The 25,842-nt window shown below is 39.3% G+C and overlaps 1 protein-coding gene across 1 annotated transcript in view; it reads right to left on the bottom strand.

The window, feature by feature from the left end:
- Positions 1 to 25,842, bottom strand: part of LIN7A (lin-7 homolog A, crumbs cell polarity complex component) — a 205,790-nt gene that overhangs the window by 68,113 nt on the left and 111,835 nt on the right. Inside the window, exon 5 of the mRNA XM_036760719.1 lies at positions 25,534 to 25,743. Within this exon, the coding sequence (XP_036616614.1) occupies positions 25,534 to 25,743 (210 nt within the window). The remainder of the gene's footprint in view (positions 1 to 25,533; positions 25,744 to 25,842) is intronic.

The raw sequence follows: 25,842 nt of genomic DNA, 5'->3' as shown, positions 1-25,842 counted from the left end.
CAGTTACAGGCATAAAATTCATCAAGCCTGGGAGAAACGACCCAGCAGGAGATAAAATTTTGGAAGTAAACAACCTCCATCTCTCTTAGGACTGAAGCTTTCAGCGCAGACATTTCCTGTCTGTATCCATTATTAAGTCTTTCTGCTTTGTAGCATATTCCCTCTACCTCTCTCTATCTCTAAGGATGTCCTCCCTACCTGTCTGTTCCAGGGCTATTAGCTCCTGCCCCATTTAGCCAAAAAGGCTGTTTCTACCCTAGCCCTAAAGACTTTAAATTTCTGGGATTAACCTGAGCCCTAGCAATAGACAATAGCTGTGTGACAAGTCACTGGGCTTGTCACTTAATCCTGTTTGCTTCAGTTTCATCATCTGTAAAATGAGCTGGAGAAGGAACAACCACTCCAGTATCTTTGCCAAGGAAACCCCAAATGGGGTCGTGGAGAGTTGGACATGACTGAAACGACCAAATGATAACAACAGGAATAGACAAGACTTTCTCATTAGAGAAGGTAGAAACTCAGTGAATACAGCCTAGGGAGCACCCAGTCAGCACAACCAAGGAGGCCATCTTGAATAAGTGGAAGGACTTTTGAGATGCCCATAGCTGAAGCCCAAGGGCACCTGAGAACACATTGCAAAAGTAGCACATGGCACTAGCCTTTCTACTCAGATACTCTGAAGCAATTTCACAGTGAAAATAGGGAGAAAACTCCAGAGGATGGGAGGGTTCAACACATGTACTGGTTGGTCCTGGGAGAAAAGTGCAGTTTGTTTTAAGACAAAACAAACTCTCATTTTTTGCTTTCATATTTGAACACCTTGCTCAGTGCCTTTGTAAACAGTAAGAGCTCTATAAGTGAGTTGAAGAGAGATTAATTAGTTTCTAAGCAGGATTGGATCCCTCTATTTCTTATAAATGTTGTTGCTTAAGATCAAAGATACTACTTATTTTTCTTAGGTTTTTTTTTTGTTTCTGTTTTCTTTCACAGCATGACTTACACAGAAACGTGTTTTGCATGACTACACATATATAACCTATGTCAACTTGCTTGCCTTCTCGATGAAGAGAGAGAATTTGGAATTCAAAATTTTAAAAAAAGAATGTTTGCTTTTACATGTAATTGGGAAAAATAAAAAAAATTAACTGATAAGAAAGTTGTTGCTTAAGATATTTGTAATTTTCATAAGGAGGTACTCTCTTGGGACCTCAGTTTCCCAATATGTAAAATTATAGTTAAGTATGATAATACTTGTACTTCCTGTCTTCCAAGACTGTTTTGAGGAAAATGCTTTGCAATCATTAAAGCACTAATAGTATGTACATCACCATCTAGTTCTGAGGTTCTTAAATTCTGGGGTCATGAACCCTTTTGTAAGTCTAATTAAGGACTTATTCAAGCCTGGCTTGCCTTCAGTTGATTGATTCAGCAGATATATGTCCAGTCCAGGCCTTCTGTGATTGACATAAATTAATCACATGTACAGAGTCAGAAGCAGAAATACTCAGCCTGTTGGATCTTACAAACTCAAACCCATTACAATGACAAAGCCAAGCCTACAATCTGGGGAGCGATGTGAATGGAAATGGGTACTCAGACAAACTTCAGATCTTTTGTTAAGAGTATTCATTCTGCATCATTAGTCAAAATGACATTCTTACTCCATAAGACACCTTATGTAGACTGTAGGTAGGCTTCTGATAGTGATGATTAGCTCAGCACCCAGCGGAAGACATAATTCTCCCCTCTGTGAGCAGAGCTCTCTTTGAATAATAATAGCAGACACTTATACTGCTCTTTAAGGTTAGCAAAGTACTTTACATACATTATCTCATTCTATTCTCAGACCAGCAATCCTCAGAGATAGATACTGTAATTCTAGCTTTGTAGCTAGAGACAGGGAAGCTCAGGGAGATTTGATGATTGGATCATGATCGCAAAAGTACTAAATTACAAGGTACATGGTCCAGCCTGGGTTTCTCATGCTACCAAGTCCAACGTTCTGTCTACTTCCACTATGCCACCTCTATGGGAAGCAGACAGATGCAGCCATTCTTGAAGGATGGATAGTGGGGTTCAGCAATGTAGGGGAGACAGCATATCCAATATTCTTATTCTATAGCAGGGTCAGCCATGATAAACATTGTAACTGGTCACTATTCTGTAACATGAAGAAAAATAAAAAAGGGGAAAGGGGCAAATATATGGCACATAAGAAAAGGCACTGTTTCTGGAGTGGGAGGAATTGGGTTCAAATCCCAACACTCCCACTTGCCTTGGGAAAGACCCTTTACTTCTCCAGGCCTTCATTTCCTCATCCGTAAAAAGAGGGTGGTAGACTAGATGGCTCCTTGGGGTCCTTTCCAGCTTTAGATCTATGACTCTGTGAAGGACACAGATCCTACCCTAGCACAATAGCAAGGGTCTTCACCCTGAAGGGTGCATAGAGAAATGACATGTATTTGAGGCCCCTCCACCTAAACTCTCTGGGCCTCAGTTTCTGTATCTATAAAATGAGCAAATGCTTTCTAAAATCCCTTCAAATTCTAAATTGATGATCCTAGTAACTTCCATGCTCTGGTCCTGCACTCCTGGGAAACTGAGGTTTGGCAAGCAACAGTCAGACTTTAGCTTGATCTGCCGGCCGCCTCACTCCTGACCTGCTTCTTTCTTTCTGTCCTAATGTCCTCTTTTTTTTTTAAGAGAATCCCCAGAAAAACAACAAACTCAAGACTCATTATGGAGAATTTTTTTTAAAAGTCCAAGATTTATGTTTTGATTACATTTCATTACATGTAATGTATTACATTAACAGTGTACCGGCCTTGCCATAGGTTGTCTCCAGGTTGCAGTTGGACACTAATAAGTTAGGTGATTGGGATAAAAGTGAAACCACAAAGTGACCTGTCCTACTAGGAGTTCAAATAATGACAGGGAGCAGGGCATGCCAATATCTGTAGGATTGAGGTTAATACCAGAATGGGACAAACCCAATTTTCCTCTGCTTTGACCAAAACCAGATTTCACTCAGTAAAACATGAGGACTGGTCACTATTTGATTATCTCATTTAGAGATTTTTTTATTTTTAGTTTACAAAACTCGGTTCTACATAATTTTGAGTTCCAGATTTTCTTCTCCCCCCCACCCCCTCCCCACCCTCCCCAAGACAGCATGGAATCCAATATATCTTCTACGTATAACTTCGCATTGAGCTTATTTACAGAGTAGTCAGGCTGTGAATAAGAATTATGACCAATGGAATGAATCATGAGAAAGAAGAAACAGAACCAAAAAAACACCCCAAAAACAAAAAGAGAGGAAAAAAAGGGAAAAAAAGGTGAGCATAAAGTGTGCCTCAATCTGCATTCATACTTTATAGTTCTTTCTCTGGATGTAGATAGCATTCTCCACCGTGAGTCCTTTGGAGTCATCTTTGTACCTTGTGTTGCTGAGAAGAGCAAAGTCTATCAGGGTTAGTCATCATAGAATCCATATATCTGTGGTTGTGTATAATGTTCTCCTGGTTCTGCTCCACTCACTTAGCATTATATCGTGCAGGTTTTTCCAGGTTGTTATGAAGTCCGTATCATCCCCATTTCTTATAGCACAATAGTATTCCATTACCTTCATATACCACAACTTGTGCAGCCATTCCCCAATCGATGGGCATCCCCTTGATTTCCAATTCTTAGCTACTACAAAAATAGCTGCTATAAATATTTTTGTACATATAGGTCCTTTTCCCACTTGTGTGATCTCTTTGGGATACAACTCTAGAAGTGGTATTGCTGGGTCAAAGGGTATGAACATTTTTATAGCCCTTTGGGCATAGTTCAAAATTGCTCTCCAGAATGGCTGGATCAGTTCAAAACTCCACAGTAATGTAACAATGTTCCAATTTTCCCACATCCTCTCCAGCATTTATCATTTTCCTGTTTCATAATTTTAGCCAATCTGACAGGAGAGATGTGGTACCCAAGAGTTGTTTTGATTTACGTTTCTCTAATCAATAGTGATTTCGAGCATTTTTTCATATGCCTATAGATATCTTTAATTTCTTCCTCTGAAAACTGCCTGTTCATATCCTTTGACCATTTTTCAATTGGGGAATGACTTATATTCCTATATATTTGGCTCAGTTCCCTGTATATTTTAGAGATGCAGCCTTTATCAGAGACACTGGTTGTAAAGATTTTCTCCCAACTTTATGCTTCCCTCCTAATCTTTGTTGCGTTGACTTTTTTATACAAAAACATTTCAATTTAACATAATCAAAATTATCCATTTTGCATTTTGTAATGCTCTCTATCTCTTGTTGGGTCATGAATTCTTTTCTTTTCCATAAATCTAATAGGTAAACTATTCCTTGCTCTCCCAAATTGCTTATATTATCAGCCTTTATTCCTAAATCATGAACCCATTTTGACTTTATTTTGGTATATGGTGTAAGATATTGGTCTATGCCCAGTTTCTGCCCTACCATTTTCCAACTTTCCCAGCAGTTTTTGTGAAATAGTGAATTCTTAGCCAAGAAGCTGCATTCTATGGGTTTATCAAAGAGTAGATTGCTATAGTTGTTGACTTCTCCATCTTGTGTACCTATCCTATTCCATTGATCCACAACTCTGTTTCTCAGGCAGTACCAGGTAGTTTTGATGACTGCTGCTTTATAGTACAATTTATTATCTGGTATGGGTTGGCCACCTTCCCTAGCATTTCTTTTCATTAATACCCTAGATATTCTAGACCTCTTGTTCTTCCAGATGAACTTTGTTATTATTTTATCCAGCTCTGTAAAGTAAGTTTTTGGTAGTTCGATTGGTATGGCACTGCATAGATAGATTAATTTAGGTAAAATTGTCATTTTTATTATATTAGCTCAGCCTAACCATGAGCAACTGATATTTTTCCATTTATTTAGATGTGACATTATTTGTGTAAAAAGTGTTTCATAATTATGTTCATATGGGCCCTGGGTTTGTCTTGGCAGATAGATTCCCAGATATTTTATAGTATCTACAGTAACTTTGAATGGAATTTCTCTTTCTATCTCTTGCTGTTGGGCTTTGTTAGTAATGTATAGGAATGCCAAGGATTTACGTGGGTTTATTTTATATCCTGCAACTTTGCTAAAGTTGTTTATTATTTCAAGTAGTTTTTTACTTGATTCTCTAGGATTCTCTAAGTAAATCATCATATCATCGGCAAAAAGTGATAATTTAGTTTCTTCTTTGCCTATTCTAATTCCTTCAATTTCTTTTTCTTCTCTTATTGCTACAGGTAACATTTCTAGTACCAAATTGAATACTAGGGGTGATAATGGACATCCCTGTTTCACCCCTGTTCTTATTGGGAATGCATCTAGCTTATCCCCATTAGAAATAATGCTTGTTGATGGTTTTAGGTAGATGCTATTTATAATTTTAAGGAAGGTTCCGTTTATTCCTATGCTTTCTAGTGTTTTTAATAGGAATGGGTGTTGTATTTTGTCAAAGGCTTTTTCTGTATCTATAGAGATGATCATATGGTTTCTGCTAGTTTGGTTGTTGATATGGTCAATTATGCTAATAGTTTTTCTAATATTGAACCAGCCTTTCATTCTTGGAATAAATCCTACCTGGTCATAGCATATTATTCTCGTGATAAGTTGCTGCAATCTTTTTGCTAAGATTTTATTTAAAATTTTTGCATCAATATTCATTAGGGAAATTGGTCTATAATTTTTTTCTCTGTTTTGACTCTCTACCTGGTTTGCGTATTAGTACCATATTTGTGTCATAAAAATAATTTGGTAGGACTCCTTCACCTATTTTCCCAAATAGTCAACAAAGTATAGGAATTAATTGTTGGGGGCGGAGCCAAGAGGGCCATGTGAAAACAGCATCTTACCAGAGCTCTCTCACAAGTTCTGTCAGATTCCTATAAAAAAAAGTGAATCTGAGCAGATCTGAGAGAGTTAGAAGCCACTAGCAGTGGGGCAAATTTCCAAGCTGGGAGAGTTCGAAAGGTCAACCAGACGGATCTGTAGGCTGGGAGAGTGCTCTGAGTGCAGAGCTGCACTAGACAGCACCAAAGTGGAAGCAGCTGCGGAAACCAACCTACGAGACAGGCTAGGAGAAAGCTGGGTGCCCCAAACCGGCAGAGATCCCTGGGCCTCCCAACACAAGACAGCAGTCTGTGGAAGCAATGAGAGGCAACAGGGCAATGCCACCAGCTGTGAGACACCGACTCCTGAGACTTGCAGCCCAAAGGTATGAAATGCATCTTCTTGAACTTCCAGGAGACATAATGGCCAGGTAAACGGCTCCAATCCCTCCCCTCCCTGACCCCGACCCAGAGAATTCCTCAGGGAAAAAAAGGACACTGGAATAGAGGTGGGGCTTCAGTGGCCAAGCAGTGGGAGTTCCTGAGTCCCAGAGGGACAGAGCCAGCAGGGGTCAACACCAGGAGCCCAGATAAACACTTGTACCCTGAGGTGAAGTGCCAGACACCAACATAGACAACAAACAGCTGAGACCATTGCTGAAGAGCAACAGTGCTGGAGAGCAGCCCCAGGGGAACAGGAGAATTCAGACAGCCAGATCCCTCCCCCATACCTCAGGAAACTGAAGGCTATAATAAACAAAGCCAGTAACTAGACTCACAATCGCCAGAATAAGAAACCTGGGACAGAGAGCCCTGAGCCCAAAAAGCAGAATTTCACCATAAAGCCAGGAAAAGGCTAACCAACATGAAGAAGAACACAAAAAAAAAAAACTGAGGGCCATCGATTCTTTTTATGGAGACAGGCATGCTTAAAATACCAATTTGGAAGAGGATAGCAATGACACTATACCCACATCTGATACCTCAAAAGGGAATGTGAACTGGTCTCAAGCATAAAAAGCATTACTAGAAGAGCTAAAGGAAGACTTTAAAAACCAAATTAGGAAGGTAAAAGAAAAAATGGGAAAAAAAAACACTGAGGAAATCAAGTCCTTAAAAAATAAGATTGGTGAAATGGCTATGGAGATTCAGTATCTAAATAGAGAAAATGACACTCTGAGAGGTAAAATCAACCAATTGGAAAAGGAGACTCAAAAGCAAAATGAAGACAGCAACTCATCAAAAATTAGAATTGAGCAAGTGGAAGCTAATGACTCTATGAGGCATCAAGAAGTAGTAAAACAAAATGTAAAGAATGAAAAAAAATAGAAAAAAATGTGAAATATCTGATTGGAAAAACAACTGATCTGGAAAATAGATCCAGGAGAGACAATTTAAGAATTATTGGTTTACTGGAAATCCATGATTAAAAAAGAGCCTTGACAGTATCTTTGAAGAAATTCTCAAAGATAAATGCCCAGAGGTCCTAGAACCAGAGGATAAAATAGTCATTGAAAGAATCCACCGATCACCCCCTGAAGGGGATCCCAAATTGAAAACTCCAAGAAATATTATAGCCAAATTTTAGAATTAGAAAGTCAAGGAGAAAATACTGCAAACAGCCAAAAAGAAACAATTCAAATATTGTGGAACTACAGTCAGGATCATGCAGGATCTCGCGGCTTCTACCTTAAATGACAGGAGAAATTGGAATATGATATTCCAAAGGGCAAAGGAGCTGGGACTACAACCAAGGATCAACTACCTAGCAAAATTGAGCATAATTTTTTCAGGCAAGAAGATGGATATTCAATGAAATGAGGGAATTCCAGACTTTCCTGATAAAAAGGCCAGAACTCAATGGAAAATTTGATTTTCAAATAAAAACTCAAGAGAGACATAAAAAGGTAAACAGGGGGAAAAACCCCCACAAAGCTCATTAATCAATAAGGGCAAATTATTTACATCTCTATATAGGAGTATATCATCTTATGTATGTTATATACATACACACACACACACACACACACACACACACACACACATATATATATATATATATATATACATATGCATATATGTCAATCTTGAGAATAGTACACCTATTATGACAATTGAAAGGGATACACATAGACTGTGAATGTCTGTATAAAATAACTGATATAAGGATAAAAACATAATTAAGAGATGTAAAGGGAAGGTTATGGAAGAAGAGGTAAGGAGGTAGTGGAAAAGGGTAAATTACATTAAATGAAGAGGCACAAAACACATTATAGTAGAGGCAAAGAAGGGAGGGAGAAGAGCAGTATTTGAGCTTTACTGTCATCAGATCTAGTTCAGGAAGGGAATAACATAGCCTGATAAGAATAGAAATCTAACTTGTCCTACAGGCAATAGGAGGGGAAAGGGGGGAAAAAGGGAGGGGGGTGGTCAGAAGGGAGGGAAGAAGTAGATAATGGAAAATGGTAAGATAAGGGAGGGGAATCAAGAGGGAGTGTAAACTGAGGAAGGCGGCAGTCAAAACAAAACTTTGTTGAGAAGTGGAAGGGGAAAGGGAGAAATAAAAGCATAAACAGGGGGGAAATAGGATGGAGAAAAAGACACAGATAGAAATCATGACTGTGAATGTGAATGGGATGAACTCTCCCATAAAACAGAAGCAGATAGCACAATGGATTAAAAACCATAATCCTATAATATGCTGTTTACAAGAAACACATTTGAAACAGGGGGCTACACACAGGGTAAAGGTAAAGGCTGGAGTAAAATATATTGTACTTCAGCCAAAGTAAAAAAGCAGGTGTAGCAATCCTAATCTCAGACAAAGCAAAAAGTAAAGATAGATTTAATTAAAAGGGGTAAGGAAGGACACTACATCCTGCTAAAAGACATCATAAACAATGAAGCAATATCATTGTTTAACATATATGCACCAAGTGGTATGGCATGCACATTCTTAGAGGAGAGGTTAAGAGAGTTACAGGAAGAAATAGACAGCAAAACTATAATAATGGGAAACCTCAGCCTCCCCCTCTCTGAACTTGATAAATCTAACCTCAAAATAAATAAGAAAGAAGTTAAGGAGGTGAACAGAATTTTAGAACAGGCAGATATGATAGACCTCTGGAGAAAACTGAATGGGGATAAAAAGGAATATACTTTCTTCTCAGTGGTACATGGCACATACTCAAAAATTGACCTTGTACTAGGGCATAAAATCCTCACAATCCAGTGCCCAAAGGCAGAAGTAGTCAAAACATACTTTTCAGATCACGATGTAATAAAAATTATTTGTAATAAAGAACCATGGAAAAATAAACTAAAAATTAATTGGAAACTAAATAATCTAATTCTAAAGAATGAGTGGGCCAAAGAACACATCAGAGAAACAATTAATAATTTCATTCAAGAGAACGACAATAATGAGACAACATACCAAAACTTCTGGGATGCAGCAAAAGCAGTTCTTAGGGGAAGTTTTATATCTCTAAATGCTTACATGAATAAAATAGAGAAAAAGGAGATCAATGAATTGGGCATGCATCTGAAAAAGCTAGAAAAAGAACAAATTGAAAATCCCCAATTAAATACCAAATTAGAAATACTGAAAATAAAAGGAGAGATTAATAAAATTGAAATCAAGAAAGCTATTGCATTAATAAATGTAACAAAGAGCTGGTTTTATGAAAAAACCAATAAAGTTGATAAACGCTTGGTCAATTTGATTAAAAAAAAGAAAGAAGAAAATCAAATTACCAGTATCAAAAATGAAAAGGGTGAGGTCACCTCTAATGAAGAGGAAATCAAAACAATAATTAGGAATTATTTTGCCCAACTGTATGCCCATAAATTTGACAACCTTAGAGATATGGATGAATATCTACAAAAACATAAAGTACCCAAGTTAACAGAAGAGGAAGTAAAATTTCTAAATAACCCCATCTCAGAAAAAGAAATTGAGCAAGCCATCAATGAACTCCCTAGGAAAAAATCTCCAGGGCCAGATGGTTTTACATGTGAATTTTATCAAACATTTAAGGGACCGGTCACTATTGAGCTGATGTTGCAGTTTTCTTGGAAATTAATCATGTGGTTTGATGATTGAGGTAAGTCAAAAAACCTATATTAGCATATTGGCCCTGTATTCAACTGTATCTGAATTACAACTCATTCACTTTAGGTCTCAGTTTCATCTGTAAAATGGAACTATGAACTACTTATACTACCTCCCTCATAGAGTTACTGTGAGGAAATGATTTCACAAACTGCAAAGCATTATGCAGATGTGAACTGTTACAATTTATGCAAAAATTTTAGGGCGTTATTCATCTACTAGTTCTGTTTGTCCTTGCAATTTGATAAAATAGGTAGGGAAAACATTGTCTAGATTTCATAGATGCGCAACCATCAAAACCTTAAGTGGCACATTCAAGATTGCAGAGCCAGGCAATGCAACATGAGATAACAACAATAATACTTATAGCATTTCTATAATGCCTATAATCTGCCCTGGCACTGTGCTAAGCTGTTTACAAGTATTAGCTTATTGGATCCTCATACCACCCCTGAGAAATGGGTGCTATATTATTCCCATTTGAGGAAATTGGGGCAAACAGAGGTTGGGTAACTTGCCCAGTATCACACAACCAGTAAGTGTCTAAGGCCAGATTTGAACTGGGGTCTTCTTTAGTTCAGGCTCAGCACTCTATCTATGGCATCACCCAGCTGCCCCTAAGTGATAACCCAGGTCTATTTCTTGCAGAGTTCGTTCCTTTAGACATCTAGGGTGTACGTGTGGAAAGATTAGTCTACCGTCTTCTGAGTCAAATGGGAAGGAGAGGATGAGTAGGGTAGCAGACTATTTTAAAACAATAAGCCATCAAAATAAAGTGACTAACACAGCAACCCTTTCATTACCTGCCTTGAATTCTTTATATTGTGACAATTTTGCTATGGTTATCTGGAAATGCTCACAAATACCAGGCACGGCACTCTGCAAATGTGAGCAATAGAATTTACACTGTTAGAATCCAAGTTGATTGGCAGGTATATGGCAGGTATCTCTGAACGAAGATGAAACTAGCATGCTATCCAGTGTCTGTTTATACCTGATTTGTTTGTAGAGGAAGTGGGGTACGGTGCATAGCATAGAAATTTACCCTTGGCTCCAGTAAGATATGAGTTCAGGTTTTGCTTCCGAAATGTACTGTGGCTGAGTGATGGAGGAAGGGAGGAAGAAGGAAAGGGAGAGAGGAAGGAAGGGAAGCAAGGTCGATGAGAGAAAGGAAGGAAGAAAAGGAGGAAGGAAGAAAGAGGGAAAGGAAGAGAAGGAGGAAAGGAGGGAGGGAGAAGGAAGGATGATTAAATATCTATTATATGTGCCTGGCACTGTGCTTAGTTAGCACTTTACTGACATGATCTCAATTCATCTTCACAACCCTTGGAGGTAAATGTTATTATTATCCCTATTTTACAGTTGGGGGAACTGAGGCAAAAAGAAGTTAAGTGACTTGCCCAAGATCACTCAGCTAGTAAATGTCTGAGGTTAAATTTTAATTCAGGTCTTCCAGTGCTCTATCCACTGGCTATCTAGTCAACCCTGGAGGCAAATCACTTAATAATGAAGTTAACATCTTGGGAGAATGTCTTAACACCTTGGGGCTCTAGCCATGGCTCTTAAGACAGTAAGTTGCAGAGACATTGCTGAACTGCCTTGGTTCCTTCATCTGGAAGCTCCTTATTATCAATGAAATCACAAATCCAGAGTCCCAAGTCTGTAGTCCAGCTTTAACAGACACACACACACACACACACACACACACACACACACACACACACACATTTTTTTCCAATAAGCACAAATCAATTTTCTCTCCCAACCAACTCTGCCCAATGATTTAAAATCATTTAAAAACAATTTCTCAGTCAGGGAAGAATGGAGTGGGAGGGATAGATTAATTTTAAAAAACAGTAAACTAAAAACCAATTTTAACTATCTTTGGTATATACTCTAATACTTCAATAGTTCAGTGGATCTATGATCTCATTTATGTTGATATCTACTCAAAGAGGGTAATTCAAAACCCATTCAAGCCATCTCTGCCTGTGCCCCCTGGTGCATGCTATTTCATATATCCCTTGCATAGAGGGAACCCTGAAAAGCCTGGCCCCATCTCATTTTAATCTCTTTATCATTGTGATAGGCAGCTAGGAAATACAGTAGAGAACCAGGCCTGGAGTCATGAAGACCTGAGTTCAAATCTAGCCTCAGGCACTTACTAGCTATGTGACCTTGGGCAAGTTACTTAACCCTATTTGCCTCAGTTTCCTCATCTGTAAAATGAGCTGGAGAAGGAAATGGCAAACTACTCCAGTCTAGTATCTTTGTCAAGAAAATCCCAAAACAAAGAGCTGGGCAGGATTGAACAACAATCATTGTGACAGTGCCAGTAATGCAGTCCAGATGTCCATCTCTTTATCTCTCACTGTCGCATTTTGCCAACAACCCACCTTCTTTTTTGGATCTACATCTTTGATTATAATTAGGTTATATCTTTTACTCAACTTACAATTATTTTGTTGGTTGTAGATTGCAGGCTCTTATGCCTGACATACATCTCTCTACTGTCCTTAGGTTGGCCAACAATGTTGATATTTTGGAAACTGCGAATTTCCGTTGGCTGTCCTCCGTCCTTGTCTCCTTATCTCTGCCTTCTGGCTTCCCTGGCTTCCTTCAAGTCCCTGCTAAAATCTCATATTCTACAGGAATCCTTTCCCAATCCCCTTTAATCCTAGTTAGGCTTGCCTCTCTTGATTATTTTCAATTTAACTTGTATGTAGCTTGTTTTTATATAATTGTTTGCATGTTGTCTTTCCAATTAAACTGTGAACTCCTTGGGAGGAACAACTTCCTTTTACCTTTCTTCATATCCTTAGAGCTTATCATAATATTGGCACATAGTAAGTAATTAAATGTTTATTAATTGACTTTGAAATTCCAAGATTTGTGGTCACACAGAGTAATTAGGAGAATGTTGGCCTGGCTTCCCTGGCTTCCTTCAATTCCCAACTACCAGAAGCCTTTCCTGAACCCCTTAATGCTAATACTTTTCCCCTGTTAATTATCTACAATTTATCCTATGTATGTCCCATTTGCACATAGTAGCTTACATATTGTCACCCTCATTAAACTGTGATCTCCTTGAGGGCAGGAACTATCTTTTGCCTATCTTTGTTTCCCCATGCATTTAGTATTGTGCCTGACACATGGTATGTGCTTAACAAATGGGAATTTTTTAAAAATTAAAATTAAAAAATGCTTGTGGAATGATTGAACAAACTTGTTTTAAGAAGATCATTATATTCAATTGGAGAGAAAATCCATAGAGCTGGTAGAGATACATATATCTCAAACAGATATGGCACACAGACAATGAACCAAACCAAGAATTGATCAGGTGGAAGCAAGCCAGCTGGATTTCAGTGGAGAAGCTATGTTGTATTTTTTTAACACGCCCCAAACTTAACTTCTGTTACAGAGACAGCCTGATAGAGTGTATAAAGAGCTGGCACAAGAGTCTGGAAGACCTGGTTCATGCCCTGCCTCTGGAACAGACTGGCTGCATGACCCAGGCCAAACCACTTAATCTAGGACCTTTTGAACCTTGTAATGGCCGCAGACAATTCCCAGACAACTCTCAAAGACTGTAAGTCATGGATTAGGTGCCAATATGCATTAGTCCAGAGAACTCTTCATACCAATGAAATCATAGGTTGGGTTAAAAAAAACCTGATTAATAATAGTGCGCTCTCTCTTTCTCTCTCTCTCTCTCTCTCTCTCTCTCTCACACACACACACACACACACACACACACACACACCCCTGTGTGTATGTGTATGTATAGATAAAAAAGGATAGAGAAGCAGTCCGAAAAAGCCAGAAAGACCGGAAATGAATTCCCATTCATAGTCTCAACCTAAATTTTACTAGTCCCAAGCTCCATTTTCCCGCCAGTGGCTTTACCTCTCAGTGACAGTGGTGTCAAACTCAAATAGAAATTGGTCACTAAACCAAAAGGTAGAGAACCCTGCAGGCCATATATCAACTTAGAAAACCACACATGGATATTACCTATGTTCCATCATACATTTATTTATTTGACTATTTCCCTGATTGCATTCTAATCTAGTTCCACAGTACAACACCTCTGCTCTAGGCAAGTGTCTAAGATTATAAATTTCATAGAAGGTACCTACCTGTATTAATAGAGGGAATTTCCTTATCTGGAAGTTCCCTAGACTATTTACATCATAAGTCCAGTCCCTTAAGGTTTACAAAATATACTTAACCATATTATCTCAATGGCTCCTCACAACTAAAGTCAGCTAGGTGGTTTAGTAGCAGGCCTAGAGTCAAGAAGACTTGTCTTCCTGAATTCAAATTTGACCCCAGACACTTACTAGCTGTGTGACCCTGGGCAAGTCCCTTAACCCAGTTTGCCTCAGTTTTCCTCATCTGTAAAATGAACTGGAGGAGGAAATGGCAAATCACTCCAATATCTTTGCCAAGAAAATCCCAAATGAGGTCATGAAGAGTTAGACACGACTGAAAATGCTGAACAACAACAATCATAACTATCCCTGAGGACTGGTGTGTGTGTGTGTGTGTGTGTGTGTGTGTGTGTGTGTCTATGTTTGGGGGCAGAGCACAGATAGACTGTAAGCTCCAGACAATCCAATCTGAGATTATTTCATTCATTGTAGTTGTATCCTCAAACCCTAGCACATAGAATATGCTTCATAGTTGCTTGTTGGTTAGTTGTATAGGTCACTGATTAATCACACAGGTGAAGAAGATGAAAGGCAAAGAGGTTAAGTGAAGAGTATCAAAGGTGAGATTCCAGTCAACTCCTTTCTTGTAACTGGCTCTGACACCCTTGTCTCCTATGCCAGGCTATCTCTCCCAGGTCTAGCTGTCTCACCAATGGCTAGAATCCAACGTGGCAGGTGGAATCCAGAAGTATTCTAACTCCTAAAATGATTCTTGGCTGTTCAACTGAGACTAGAGCAATGTTTTTCCATTTTTGATTTCCACTGAAAAGCTCTCTTATCATGAACCTGTCAGGGTGAAGGGGACTGAAACAGTCACTATACAGCACTGCAAACCGTGTCAGATTATGCCACATTGTTTGCGCTGTTCTAAAGGAGCTGGGATGAAACACCATAATTGCCCTGCTCTTGGCACCCTCATGGATGTGAGTGAAGAGTCACATGATGTTATTGCAGTGAACAACAATTTCAAACACTTGACTGAAATTCCAGCTTGCAGTCCCATTTAATTATAACCCAAACAAGCTCCCACTCAGTTGCCAAGAAAGGTAAAGAATCTGCTAACAACTCATGGACAGAGACGGAAAGCGAGATGAATTTATTCATCTGAGCCCAGTAAACCAAGAAATCAGTTGAGTTCTTGCTCAGTAAGCCTGTGGGGGAAGAATTACATTTACTTTCTGATGTCTGTTCACAATAACCTCTAATATCTGAATGAACATAGGGAATTGGGGTACAGAGCTGGCTCTCCCTTTCTACTGGCTCCTTGCCTGCTACCTACAAACACTCTCAGTTCTCTGCTGTGTTTTGGGGGGAACCATAAAACAAAATTTCCTTTATTAACCCTTCTTCTCACCTTTTTCTTCCCCTTCATTGTCAGATTTCTAGAGAGAGTGGTCACTGGTTGCTGCCTCATCTGACCCCTTCATCCATGCAACCTGGCTTCTACCCCTAATATTGTGATGAACACTCCTCCCTAGTGTTAATGACCATCTCCTTGTCTCCCTGTTATCACTAGGGATTCCTTAACTATATAAAGGCACCATGCTTCAATAGAAAAGGCATTAAATCTAGAGGCAGAGAATCTGGGTTCAAATTCTGCCTCTGATTACTGTGTATTTGCACAGTCCTGCATCACTTCAGTTTACTTGCATGTCATGGCATCATCTCCCTATGTCATGGCCCTCTTTCAGAATGAAGCACAAACAACAACAATCTTAGGCAAATAAACTCCCTGGGGGTCAATTTCCTCATTTGTAAAATGAGGGGATGGCAGCAGGTAACCTCTAAGATTCCTTCCAGCTCTGGATCTATGATCCCCCGGCTTCCCCTGTGTCTGTCTATATCCTTAGTTTTTCTCCTAATTCTTTGGCTCTTTTTCTCCCTGCTTCTGGGATACTGTTTCCCAAGGCTCTGTCCTTGGGCTCTCTTCTCTTCTCTTGTAATCTTTGCCTTGGAGATTTCATTCATCATTCCATAGTTTCAGCTATGACTCCTATACAGATGATTCCCATGTCTGTTCCTTCAGCCCTGAGCTCCTGGATTCCCAAAGGCCTGAGGAACATCTGCACCTGTTAGCATAATAATGAGAGTTGCTCAGTAAAAAGACAAGAGGAAGCAGATGCAGCTTTGATCCTGGCAACTGGCTCTAAGCAGGCCTGGTACTGAAATAATGAACCACAGAAGAGGTCGCTAGTATTCCAGCATGGTTGGGTGAGGCTGGGGCATTTTCTCTGCTGGTATATCCCTAAAGGGCAGGTAGGTGGTACAGTGGATAGAGTTGCGGAGCCCAGGGTCAGAAAGATTCATCCTCTTGAGTTCAAATCTGGCCTCAGACACTTACTAGCTGTGTGACCCTGGGCAAGTCACTTCACCCTGTTTGCCTCAGTTTCCTCATCTGTAAAATGAGCTGGAGAAAGAAAGGGCAAACCACTCCAGAGTCTTGGCCAAGAAAACTCCAAATGGAGTCATGAAGAGTTGGACACAACTGAAAACAACTAAGCAATAATAATAATTATATCCCTGAAAGTCTGATATGAAATGGTGGGCAAACATAATACTATGACATGTCAGTTGTTTCACTGGCATAGTTATTACTTCTACCAATGGAGATTATTACCCACTCTACAGCTTAGTAGACTGTCTTGGAGAGTTTCTATGAATAAACAATTTATCACCCACTAGGCAAACATGGTAATGAAACTCCCCAAAATTAGTTAGAATGGTACACTCTTAATTTTGCCCATATACCATGGCTCTGCGTGGGTCTCTCCCCTATATTCCCTTTCTATGCTCTTTCACTTGTTGACCTCACAAGCTCCCATGGGCTTGTCACCTGTATGCAAATGATTTCTACATAGCCCTAGACTCTGTCTTGCGCTCTAATATGATGATAATAATAATACACGCTGCTGCTGTTAATAAGAGTCATAATAGCTAGAATTCATACAGCATTTACTGTGTGCCAAACACTGTGCCAAGGGCTTTACAGATATTGTCTAATTTGATCTTCACAACAATCGTGAGACGTAGATGCTATTATTATCCCCACTGATAAAGAAACTGGGGTAAACAAAAGTTGGTCACCCAGCTAGTAAGTGTCTGAGACCACATTTGAACTCAGATCTTCCTGATTCCAGGCCTGGTGCTGTATCCAGAGCTGTAACTAGAGGTGCCTCTAGTTACACACCACCAGCTACTTCTTTGAGTTTTTTGAACAGGATGTCCCATAGGCATCTCCAACTCAGCATGACCAAAAGTGAGTTTGTTATGGCTGGGAGAGTTAGTGCAAATAATGAATCCCGGGAAGTGATCACATTATGCAAGTATTACTTTGAACAGTGCAAATTGGAATACATGGGGCCACTTCAGGAGATTCATTATCTGAAGTGAAGTTCTAGCTTATCCTTTCCCCCAAACCTCACTTCCCTTTAGAAATGTCCTATTTACGTCAAAGTCACCATCATCGTTCTAATTCCCAAGTTTTATAGCTCTGGCATTATCTCTGATGCCTCACTCTTTCCTCATTCCATCAGTTGCCAAATTTTGTTGTTTCTAAAACTAAAATCCACCTCACATCTGAACTCTTCTCTCCACTCGCATGGCGCCACCATTCTAATTCAGGTTCTCATCATCTCTCTTCTGGATAAGTGTAATAACCTCCTAATTGGTCTTCCTGCCACAAGCTTTCCCCATCTTCAGTCCATTCTCCACTCAGCTGCCAAATGTGATTTTTCAAAAGCACATTCTGGCCATATTGTTATCTTGCTCAATACATTCCAGTGACTCCATATATAAGCTTTCAAAGCCTTTCATAACCTGGTCCCAACCTAGCTTTCCAGCTTCATTATATATTACAACCCTTCCCACATTCTAAGGTCGAGGCAAACTGGTCCTTTACATGACACTCCATCTCTCAGCTTGTCTTCAAGCCTGCCTGTACTTCTAAGGATCCTTCATTTCCTTCAAAACTCTGTTCAGATAGCATCTTTTATATGAAGCCCTTCCTAATCCCTACCACCTAAAAATGTGCATTTATTTTGTGTATACATGTTTATTCATATATATGCTATCTTCTCCTTGCTTAGAGCAAAGCCTGTATAATTATTATCCTTGCATGCCAAGAACCTAATGCAGTGCTGGCACACAGTCAGCATTTAATAAATGCTTGTTGATTGATTATTCCTCAGGTGTCCACTGCCAGACTGTACACCAAGCTGCTGGTATATATTGCCTTCAAGAAGGCAGGGTCACCTCTGTAGGCTTTAAGCCATAATGAGGAATTTGGAATCTGGAAACTGCCTCCATGTCAGGCAATCAGACGACTGTTTCCTTGTTCCTTTTTTGAATCTGTTATAATGTGTAGCTTATACAGATTCAGGGGGAGTGGGTCACCCCTTTTCTGGCTCTTCTCTCTGCCAGACAGCTCAATAAACTTCTTTCTAAATTATTTCAGTTCTGGGTTTTGTTCTCTGCCTACAATGAAGCCAGAGTAGTTAATTAACATTAGACTATAGCTTTTTTTTCTTTCTATATAAACAATGATATACTAAAAGGCAGGTTATTATTATTTTTTTGCAGTGTTGTAGATGATGAAAGCTAAAAGGGACAGGGAGGATAACTAACAAGGGACATAGTTAATAGGAAGGACAAGAAGCCCTTCCTGACCCAGCTTAATTCCATTGCCTTCCCTTTGTTGATTTTCTCCCATTCGTCCTGTATATACTGTTGGTACAAAATTGTTGCATGTTGTCTCCATCATTAGACTGGGAGCTCCTTGAGAACAGAAGCTACTTTTGGTCTCTTTGTATCTTGGTACTTAGCAGAAGGCCTAACATACAGTAGGTGCTTAATAAATGCTCACTGACTGATTAATACATATAACGTATGAAATGATTGGGATTGGATGGTGGATTTAACACTAGTGTAATAATATCTACATAGTAGAAAGAGTGCTATATTAGGAATTATTATAACAGAGGTCTCATCCCAGCTGGATCACTTACTGTGAAAGGAAGGAAAGGAATATGCATTTATTTAGTACCTACTATATGCCAGGTACTATCCTAAGTGTGTTTTATATATTATCTCTTTGATGACTGTCGTGACCTTGGGGAAGTCATTTAACCTCAGTTTCCTCACCTGTAAAATGAGTGGAGATTGTATGAGATGTCCTATGAGACTTTTCTGGCCCTAAATCTATAGTCCTATGAAGATAGTGGAAAGACAGTATGGCCCTGTGGATGAAAAACTGGCTTCAAAGCCAGGAAGACTTGGGTTCAAGTCCCACCTGTGACATATACTGTCTGTATGACCCTGGGTAAATCACTTAACCTCTTAGGAACCCAGGCACATTTCTGTGACAAAAAGTTAGAGTGAAGATGCTGAGTTGCATCGGGAGAGGGTGTTTGCTCACTGGGAGTATCCCACACCAATGTAATCATGGGTGTGGTTCCCTCACAGCCCCAAATGAAATTGTGATAGTCTGGAGTGTGACGCTGATTAATGACATTTAATAGAGATAAATGCAAAGTCTACAAGTGGAGAGGGAAAACCAGCTACTAAAATACAGGCTATCAGGGAGGTGTCACTAGATAACAGCACATGTAAAAAGTCCTGTGGGTTTTAGTGACTGTCAGCAATAGTGTGCTGGCTTCCAAGAGAGCTCATAGTTAAATTTGCAATGTGTGTTTTTTATATCATGGAAATGAGCAAATGCTACAAATCAAAGCGTGGTTTATTGTTTTATTGATCATCTAGACTTGAGAAAGTATTAATGACAAAGACTAAACTTAATAGTGTGTTGTGGGAACATTTTTCTCCCTTTAGAGAGCCACTTGTTAAACATTTACCAGCACCCTGCTGACTAAATATCCATTGGAGACAAAGTATGACATGGCAGCCATTTACCTTTGGCTGCAAGTGAGAGTTGCGATGTACTATCAGACTTTGGTCAGGCCCCCATTTGGAGTTCAGTGCAGGGCGATATGCATTAGTCTAAGAGAGACCTTGATAGATGGTGAACATATGGAAACAAGCAACCAGGATGTTAAAGGAATCCCAGAACAACGCCACTAAAGGATCATTTGAAGTAAATTAGGAATATTGAGCCTATGAAAGACTTGGAGTTGCGATCTTGGCCTTTAGCTACCTGAAGAGTGGTCCTATAAAGAAGGATCTACTGGCTTCTGCTTTCTCCCAGAAAGCAGGACCAGGATGAATGGGTAGGGCAGTCAGATTTTAGCTTGATATAAAGAAAATGGTACAGTGGGAGGTACAAAGGGTTTGGAATCAGAGTACTTTACTTGTGCTCACCATCCAAATTAACCCCTTCATCTTAAAGATAAGGAAACTGAAAGCCAGAGAGGTTGATTTTTTCTACAAGCAGGAAGTGCCAGAGGCCAAATTTGAACCCAGGTCTTCTGATTTGTGAACTATTGCTCTCTCCTTTAGGATCTTGGGCAAGGCACTCTCTGTGACTCAGTTTCCTCATCTACAAAATGAGAAGTTTGAATTAAATGGCCTCTAATGACCTTTCTAGATCTGAATCTGTGATCTAATACTTTAATCATTGTAAACAATTTGTTGTTATTCAGTCATTTTTCATCCATTTCTGACTCTTCATGAGCCCATTTGAGGTTTTCTTGGCAGAAATACTGGAGTGGTTTGCCATTTCCTTCTCCAGCTCATTTTACAGATGAGGAAACTGAGGCAAACAGAGTTCAGTGACCTACCCAAGGTGATACAGCTTGTAAGTGTCTGAGCCCAAGATTTGAACTCGGAAAGATGAGTCTCCCTGACTCCAGGCTTGGCACTCTATCCACTATACCTACCTAGCTGCCCAATTAGACTTGGAAAATTAGACTTGTCCAAAAATGGTGTGGACTTTGGTTCAGTGCCGTATCTACCAGCCACCACTTTAGCTGGATTAAGAATATTCACCCCTCATATGGTAAAATCATTGGTGAATTGAGAGTTTCAGAACAAGATAGCTTGATTTGATCCCTGATATATCTCTCACCTCAAGTTTGTGCTTATAAGCCAGTTAGGATCCTAAATACAGCACATCATTGCTTTACTTAGCACAAATTATGAGAAAAGGCTAGGGCAGCACAATGGACAGTGCGCCAACTGGGAAGTCAGGAAGACTCATCTACTACCTCCATCCCTCCGCTTCTGTGTTTTCTCTGTTGTCCAAGGAATGCTTGTTGTTGGGTTTTTTTTTCCTTGGGGATACAATTGGTGTTTCAGAACTGTATTAGTCAGCTATCTATATTTGTTAGAGCTTGGTCATTCCAGCCCCTATACTCTGATATTATTCCGTGGAAATTATTAGAAGATCAAACATCTCAGTCTTGCCAGATGAATGGAGAGTTTTGGCTTCTGTGGCCCACCCTGTACATCAAATAATAAACTATCCAAGGAGTGATCTCTGGAGACCCATACCCAAACATGCACCCCCAGCCATCAGCATTGACACACTCATAGAATCATAGATTTAGATCTAGGAGAGACTTCGGAAGTCATCTACCCTCTCCACCCCTCATTTTACATATGGTGAAACTAAGGCCCAGAGACAGTCAGTGATTTGCCCAAGATCACACAAGTAATAAATGGCAGACCAGGATTTGAGCTCCCAGAGTCGATTCCTCTTCCACACAATTGTGCTAACACATCACTTCTTGCTTCAAGAGCAATCACTCCAAATCTAACTTTTCCATCTGTCACACTCTCAACCTTCTCCCAACTCCACTGACTCCTCCAGACTCCAAGGGAGCATGCAGTCCTCAACAGCTGCAAGGCTATTTGGGACTTATGAAAAAAGGAGAGGAAAATCTCACAGAAAAGGGACTGAATCTGGAGCCAAAAGACCTGGGTTCCAGTGCTAGTTGTATTTCTTATGCGTGTGACCTTGGCTAAATCACTTAACTTCATTGGGCTTCAGCTTCCTCCTCTGTTAAATAGGGGTGATTGAACTATATAACCTGTAAAGTCTTTTTCAACCCTAGGTCTGTAATGTCATGACTGCCTACCATGTGCTTCATGCTGTTAATTTGTTGTCTCTTTTTGCTTTCAAGGCTCCTTTTGATTTGTTTCTAACCAGGTTCCACCTGTATAAAAATGGTGGACAAAGATCCCACACCACCATCACTTCTGAAGGGATGATCCTTTGTCAACACATACACTAGTGTGGGAAACAACACTAGTAATATCTAGCCTTTGTAAAGCATTTTCTTGTTTTCAATGTTGTTATACAGTCATTTTCAATCACGTCTGACTCTTTGTGACCCCCGTTTGGTTTTTTTTTGGAAAAGATAACTAGAGTGATTTGCCATTGCCTTCTCCAGCCCATTTTTACAGATGAAGAAACTGAGGCAAACAGGGTTAAATGACTTGCCCAGAGTCACACAATTAGTAAGTGTCTGAAGTCAGATTTGAATGCAGGTCTTCCTGATTCCAGGCCCAACACTCTATCCACTGTGCTGCCTGGCTGAGGTTTGTAAAACACTTTACATGTATTTTCTAATCTGATCCTTATAATAAACCTTTGAGAAAGGTAGCTATTATTATCCCCATTTTAAAGATGTGGTAGCTGAAACTCACAGTTTCATTTAAGTGACTTGCTGAGGATCACAGATTACACTAAGTGTCCAAGACTACATTTGAACCGAGGTCTTCTGATTCCAAGTCTAGCTTTCTGTCCGATGCCTTTGGAAATAAAGCCTTTTATCTGGCTCTAGCTGACTGGACACAATGTGCTCTTTTCATTTTTTGGTCAGTATACAAATTGCCCTTCCTATTAGAGGCAGAAGGCACAGCTTGGGGACCAGGGAATTGGCCTGCCTTGACCCTCTCCTTCCACCCATTTAGCTCCCTGCTCCAGCCCAAATTTCTCTCATGGGTGGGGAACTACTCAGGGCTCACAGTTTCAGCTGGATGCCCCGTGAGATATATGGAATCGATTTACACCTCTTATCTGCTAGACCTGTGTGATGTTTATGTGTCTGGGAGGTTCAAGCTTGGAGCTGGCAGTAATAGCAATCTATAATGGCAGTGCCTTCAGTGACCTCACAGCCTCCATCTACCTGAATGACTTTCTATCACTCATTACCTGTGGCCATCACATCTATTACTTTTTGCTAGTGATTCTTATCATTAAAATTACTTTAAGTAGTCTAGGACTGTGGATTAAGAAATAGCCAAACTTCTTTTTTTTTCCTGTATTTTTCCATAGTCTTTATGATGATAGTTTTTTTTAAATCTACTCTATATATGCACACAATTAATATATTCAGACATTCACACATAATATGCTTTAAGAACTGTCTGACCTAGTATAACAAGCCTTCCATTGTAGTCTTTGGACAAGATAATTCAACTCTGAGATCATCAGTTAAAATTTGCTTTGGAAAATTCAGGGGTATTCAGAGATCAATTAAAAATTTTAAAACATCATCTTAAATGATCTTACAAAACAGGAAATAAATTTCCTGTCAAATTAAATGAAACCAGCTTCTGTAATTGGGAAGGAGGGATTACAGTTTTGATGCATGTGACATAGTATTAGAATCTGGAATAGTTTAGGATGTCAGAGACTTATGATTCTGGTTCCTCCCATGGTAGAAAAAGAAAAAAAAGAAAAGAACTACAACTGAAACAAATCACAGAATGTCTCCAAAATCTTTATGCCCTTTTAAGCATTTAAAAATGCACTGACTTTTGGGATACCCCTTGTAATACCAGATTTTAATTGTGCCTTATTCATTTCTTTGCTGTTGTACTTTATAAACGGGAAAGGAATATTAATTGGATGACTTGTTTGTTCTTTGTTATTGCAATCTCAAGTTCATTAAGCAAGACAGCCAAGAATGGATGAATGATCTAAGGCAAGTAGCAGATTTGATCCTCCTTTCTCTCGCATCTTTGTCAGCAGATTTATACTTGGCATTTGTGAAAATGATGAGAAAAAGTATGATAATTATCAGGTGCTCTACTAATTGTGGGAGCCATAGTGTGTACACTGCATCTCGGTAGCAACCACAAAAACTTGTCTTCTAAGTTCCCACCCCACAGCTTTAAATGACATTTTGGTTTATCATTTGTTACAAAGGTTTTCTTTTTTTTAAGGGTGGAAGAAGGTTAAGTGAGAGAAAATAAATGCTTTATAATTGAAAAAAAATTTTAAAAGTAGATATGACCTGTATTTTTATCGTGTGTATATTGACAATTACCTGACACTTTTATATAGCATAGTTTCTCTCTAAAATCTTTTTATGGGTGAGGGAAGGTCAATGTTAAGTAGGATTACTTTTTCTTTTTACATAAACTTCAATAAACCCATAATTTTTACCAACATAGATCCTCTCTTCACTGGCATTCTACACCTTTCAAGCCTTATTAAGCAATCCTCATGAGTGAATTTGGAAAAATTAATCACCTGGTGGTCTACCATTTGCAAAAGAGCCTCTCTGAATTTGGGAAGTATGGCTCTCCCAACCTAGAAACACAACCTCAAGATTTTGCCAGAGGCTTGTGTTCTGTTGATATAATCTGCAGGAGCACAAGCTCCCTGCTAAATCATGAGCCATCAGGGGAGAACCTTAGTGGAGGATTAAGTACTATAATCCAATTAAAGAATATCTCCTGCCATATTTGTCATTTTTATATATGTTGGCCCTTTGGAACACTAAGACTAGGTTCTTGCTTTTTAATGTAGACAGAAATCCATAATCTTAAACGATCCTTTAAAAAAACATGTATATTTGTCTAGAGAAGGAGTTCTTAATCAAGGATTCTTGGATTGCCTTCCCCAAGTGATCCATGGATAGATTTCACATGATCTGTGAACTTCGATATGAAAAAAATCTTTATTTTTACTGACTTCTAAATCTAATTTAGGATTTCCTTCATTATTAAAAAAATACATCATTCTGAGTAGCATGTGTTTCACCAAACTGCCAAAGACTTACGTCTAAGTACCCTTGGTCTACAGTATTTGGATGTGTACTACTGTTTTAAAAAAAAATCTGCCATTTATCAAACTCAGGTTTAGTGACAGGATTGTAAAGAAAGAAATTCCATATACAGACACACTCTCTTACTCAAGTTCTAATGCAGTCGAATGAAAAGTGAAGGGAGAAGTGAACCATAAAATTATTGTTAAACGTTTACTATCCTTACTTATTTCACACGAAATTGTTGTCTATGCCAGGAGTTCTAGCTACAGTCAACAGGATATACTAGGATTTCAGAAGTATCTGTAATAATTCCATGGGAGATTTGCGGAAGAAAAGGAGAGAAAAGCTCAGAAAAAATCCAGGGTAATCATAAGAACATACCACTCCATTCACTGACAGCAGCTGGTCTCCCCTTTTGAGGCCTCCGTGTCTTTCGGCCACCCCTCCGGGAATGATGCGAGAGATATAAATGGGGGAGTTTTGTTCCTTTCCTCCCATCACATTAAAGCCAAGGCCCTCATCAGTCTTGGGTAGTTCCACTACTCGAGGATGGGAATGACCTTCACTAGCTGCAAAAGCTGCGACTGTTGCCTGAAAGACAAGATGGTCATTTGGCAATGAGATTAAAGACAAACCGGGGGACAAATTTTACAGCAGGTAAACAGCAGCTATTCAAGCTAGGATGACATT

This window comes from Trichosurus vulpecula, chromosome 5 (assembly GCF_011100635.1).
Source record: "Trichosurus vulpecula isolate mTriVul1 chromosome 5, mTriVul1.pri, whole genome shotgun sequence".
Taxonomy (NCBI): Eukaryota; Metazoa; Chordata; class Mammalia; order Diprotodontia; family Phalangeridae; genus Trichosurus; species Trichosurus vulpecula.
This window is presented reverse-complemented; position numbering and strand designations above follow the sequence as displayed.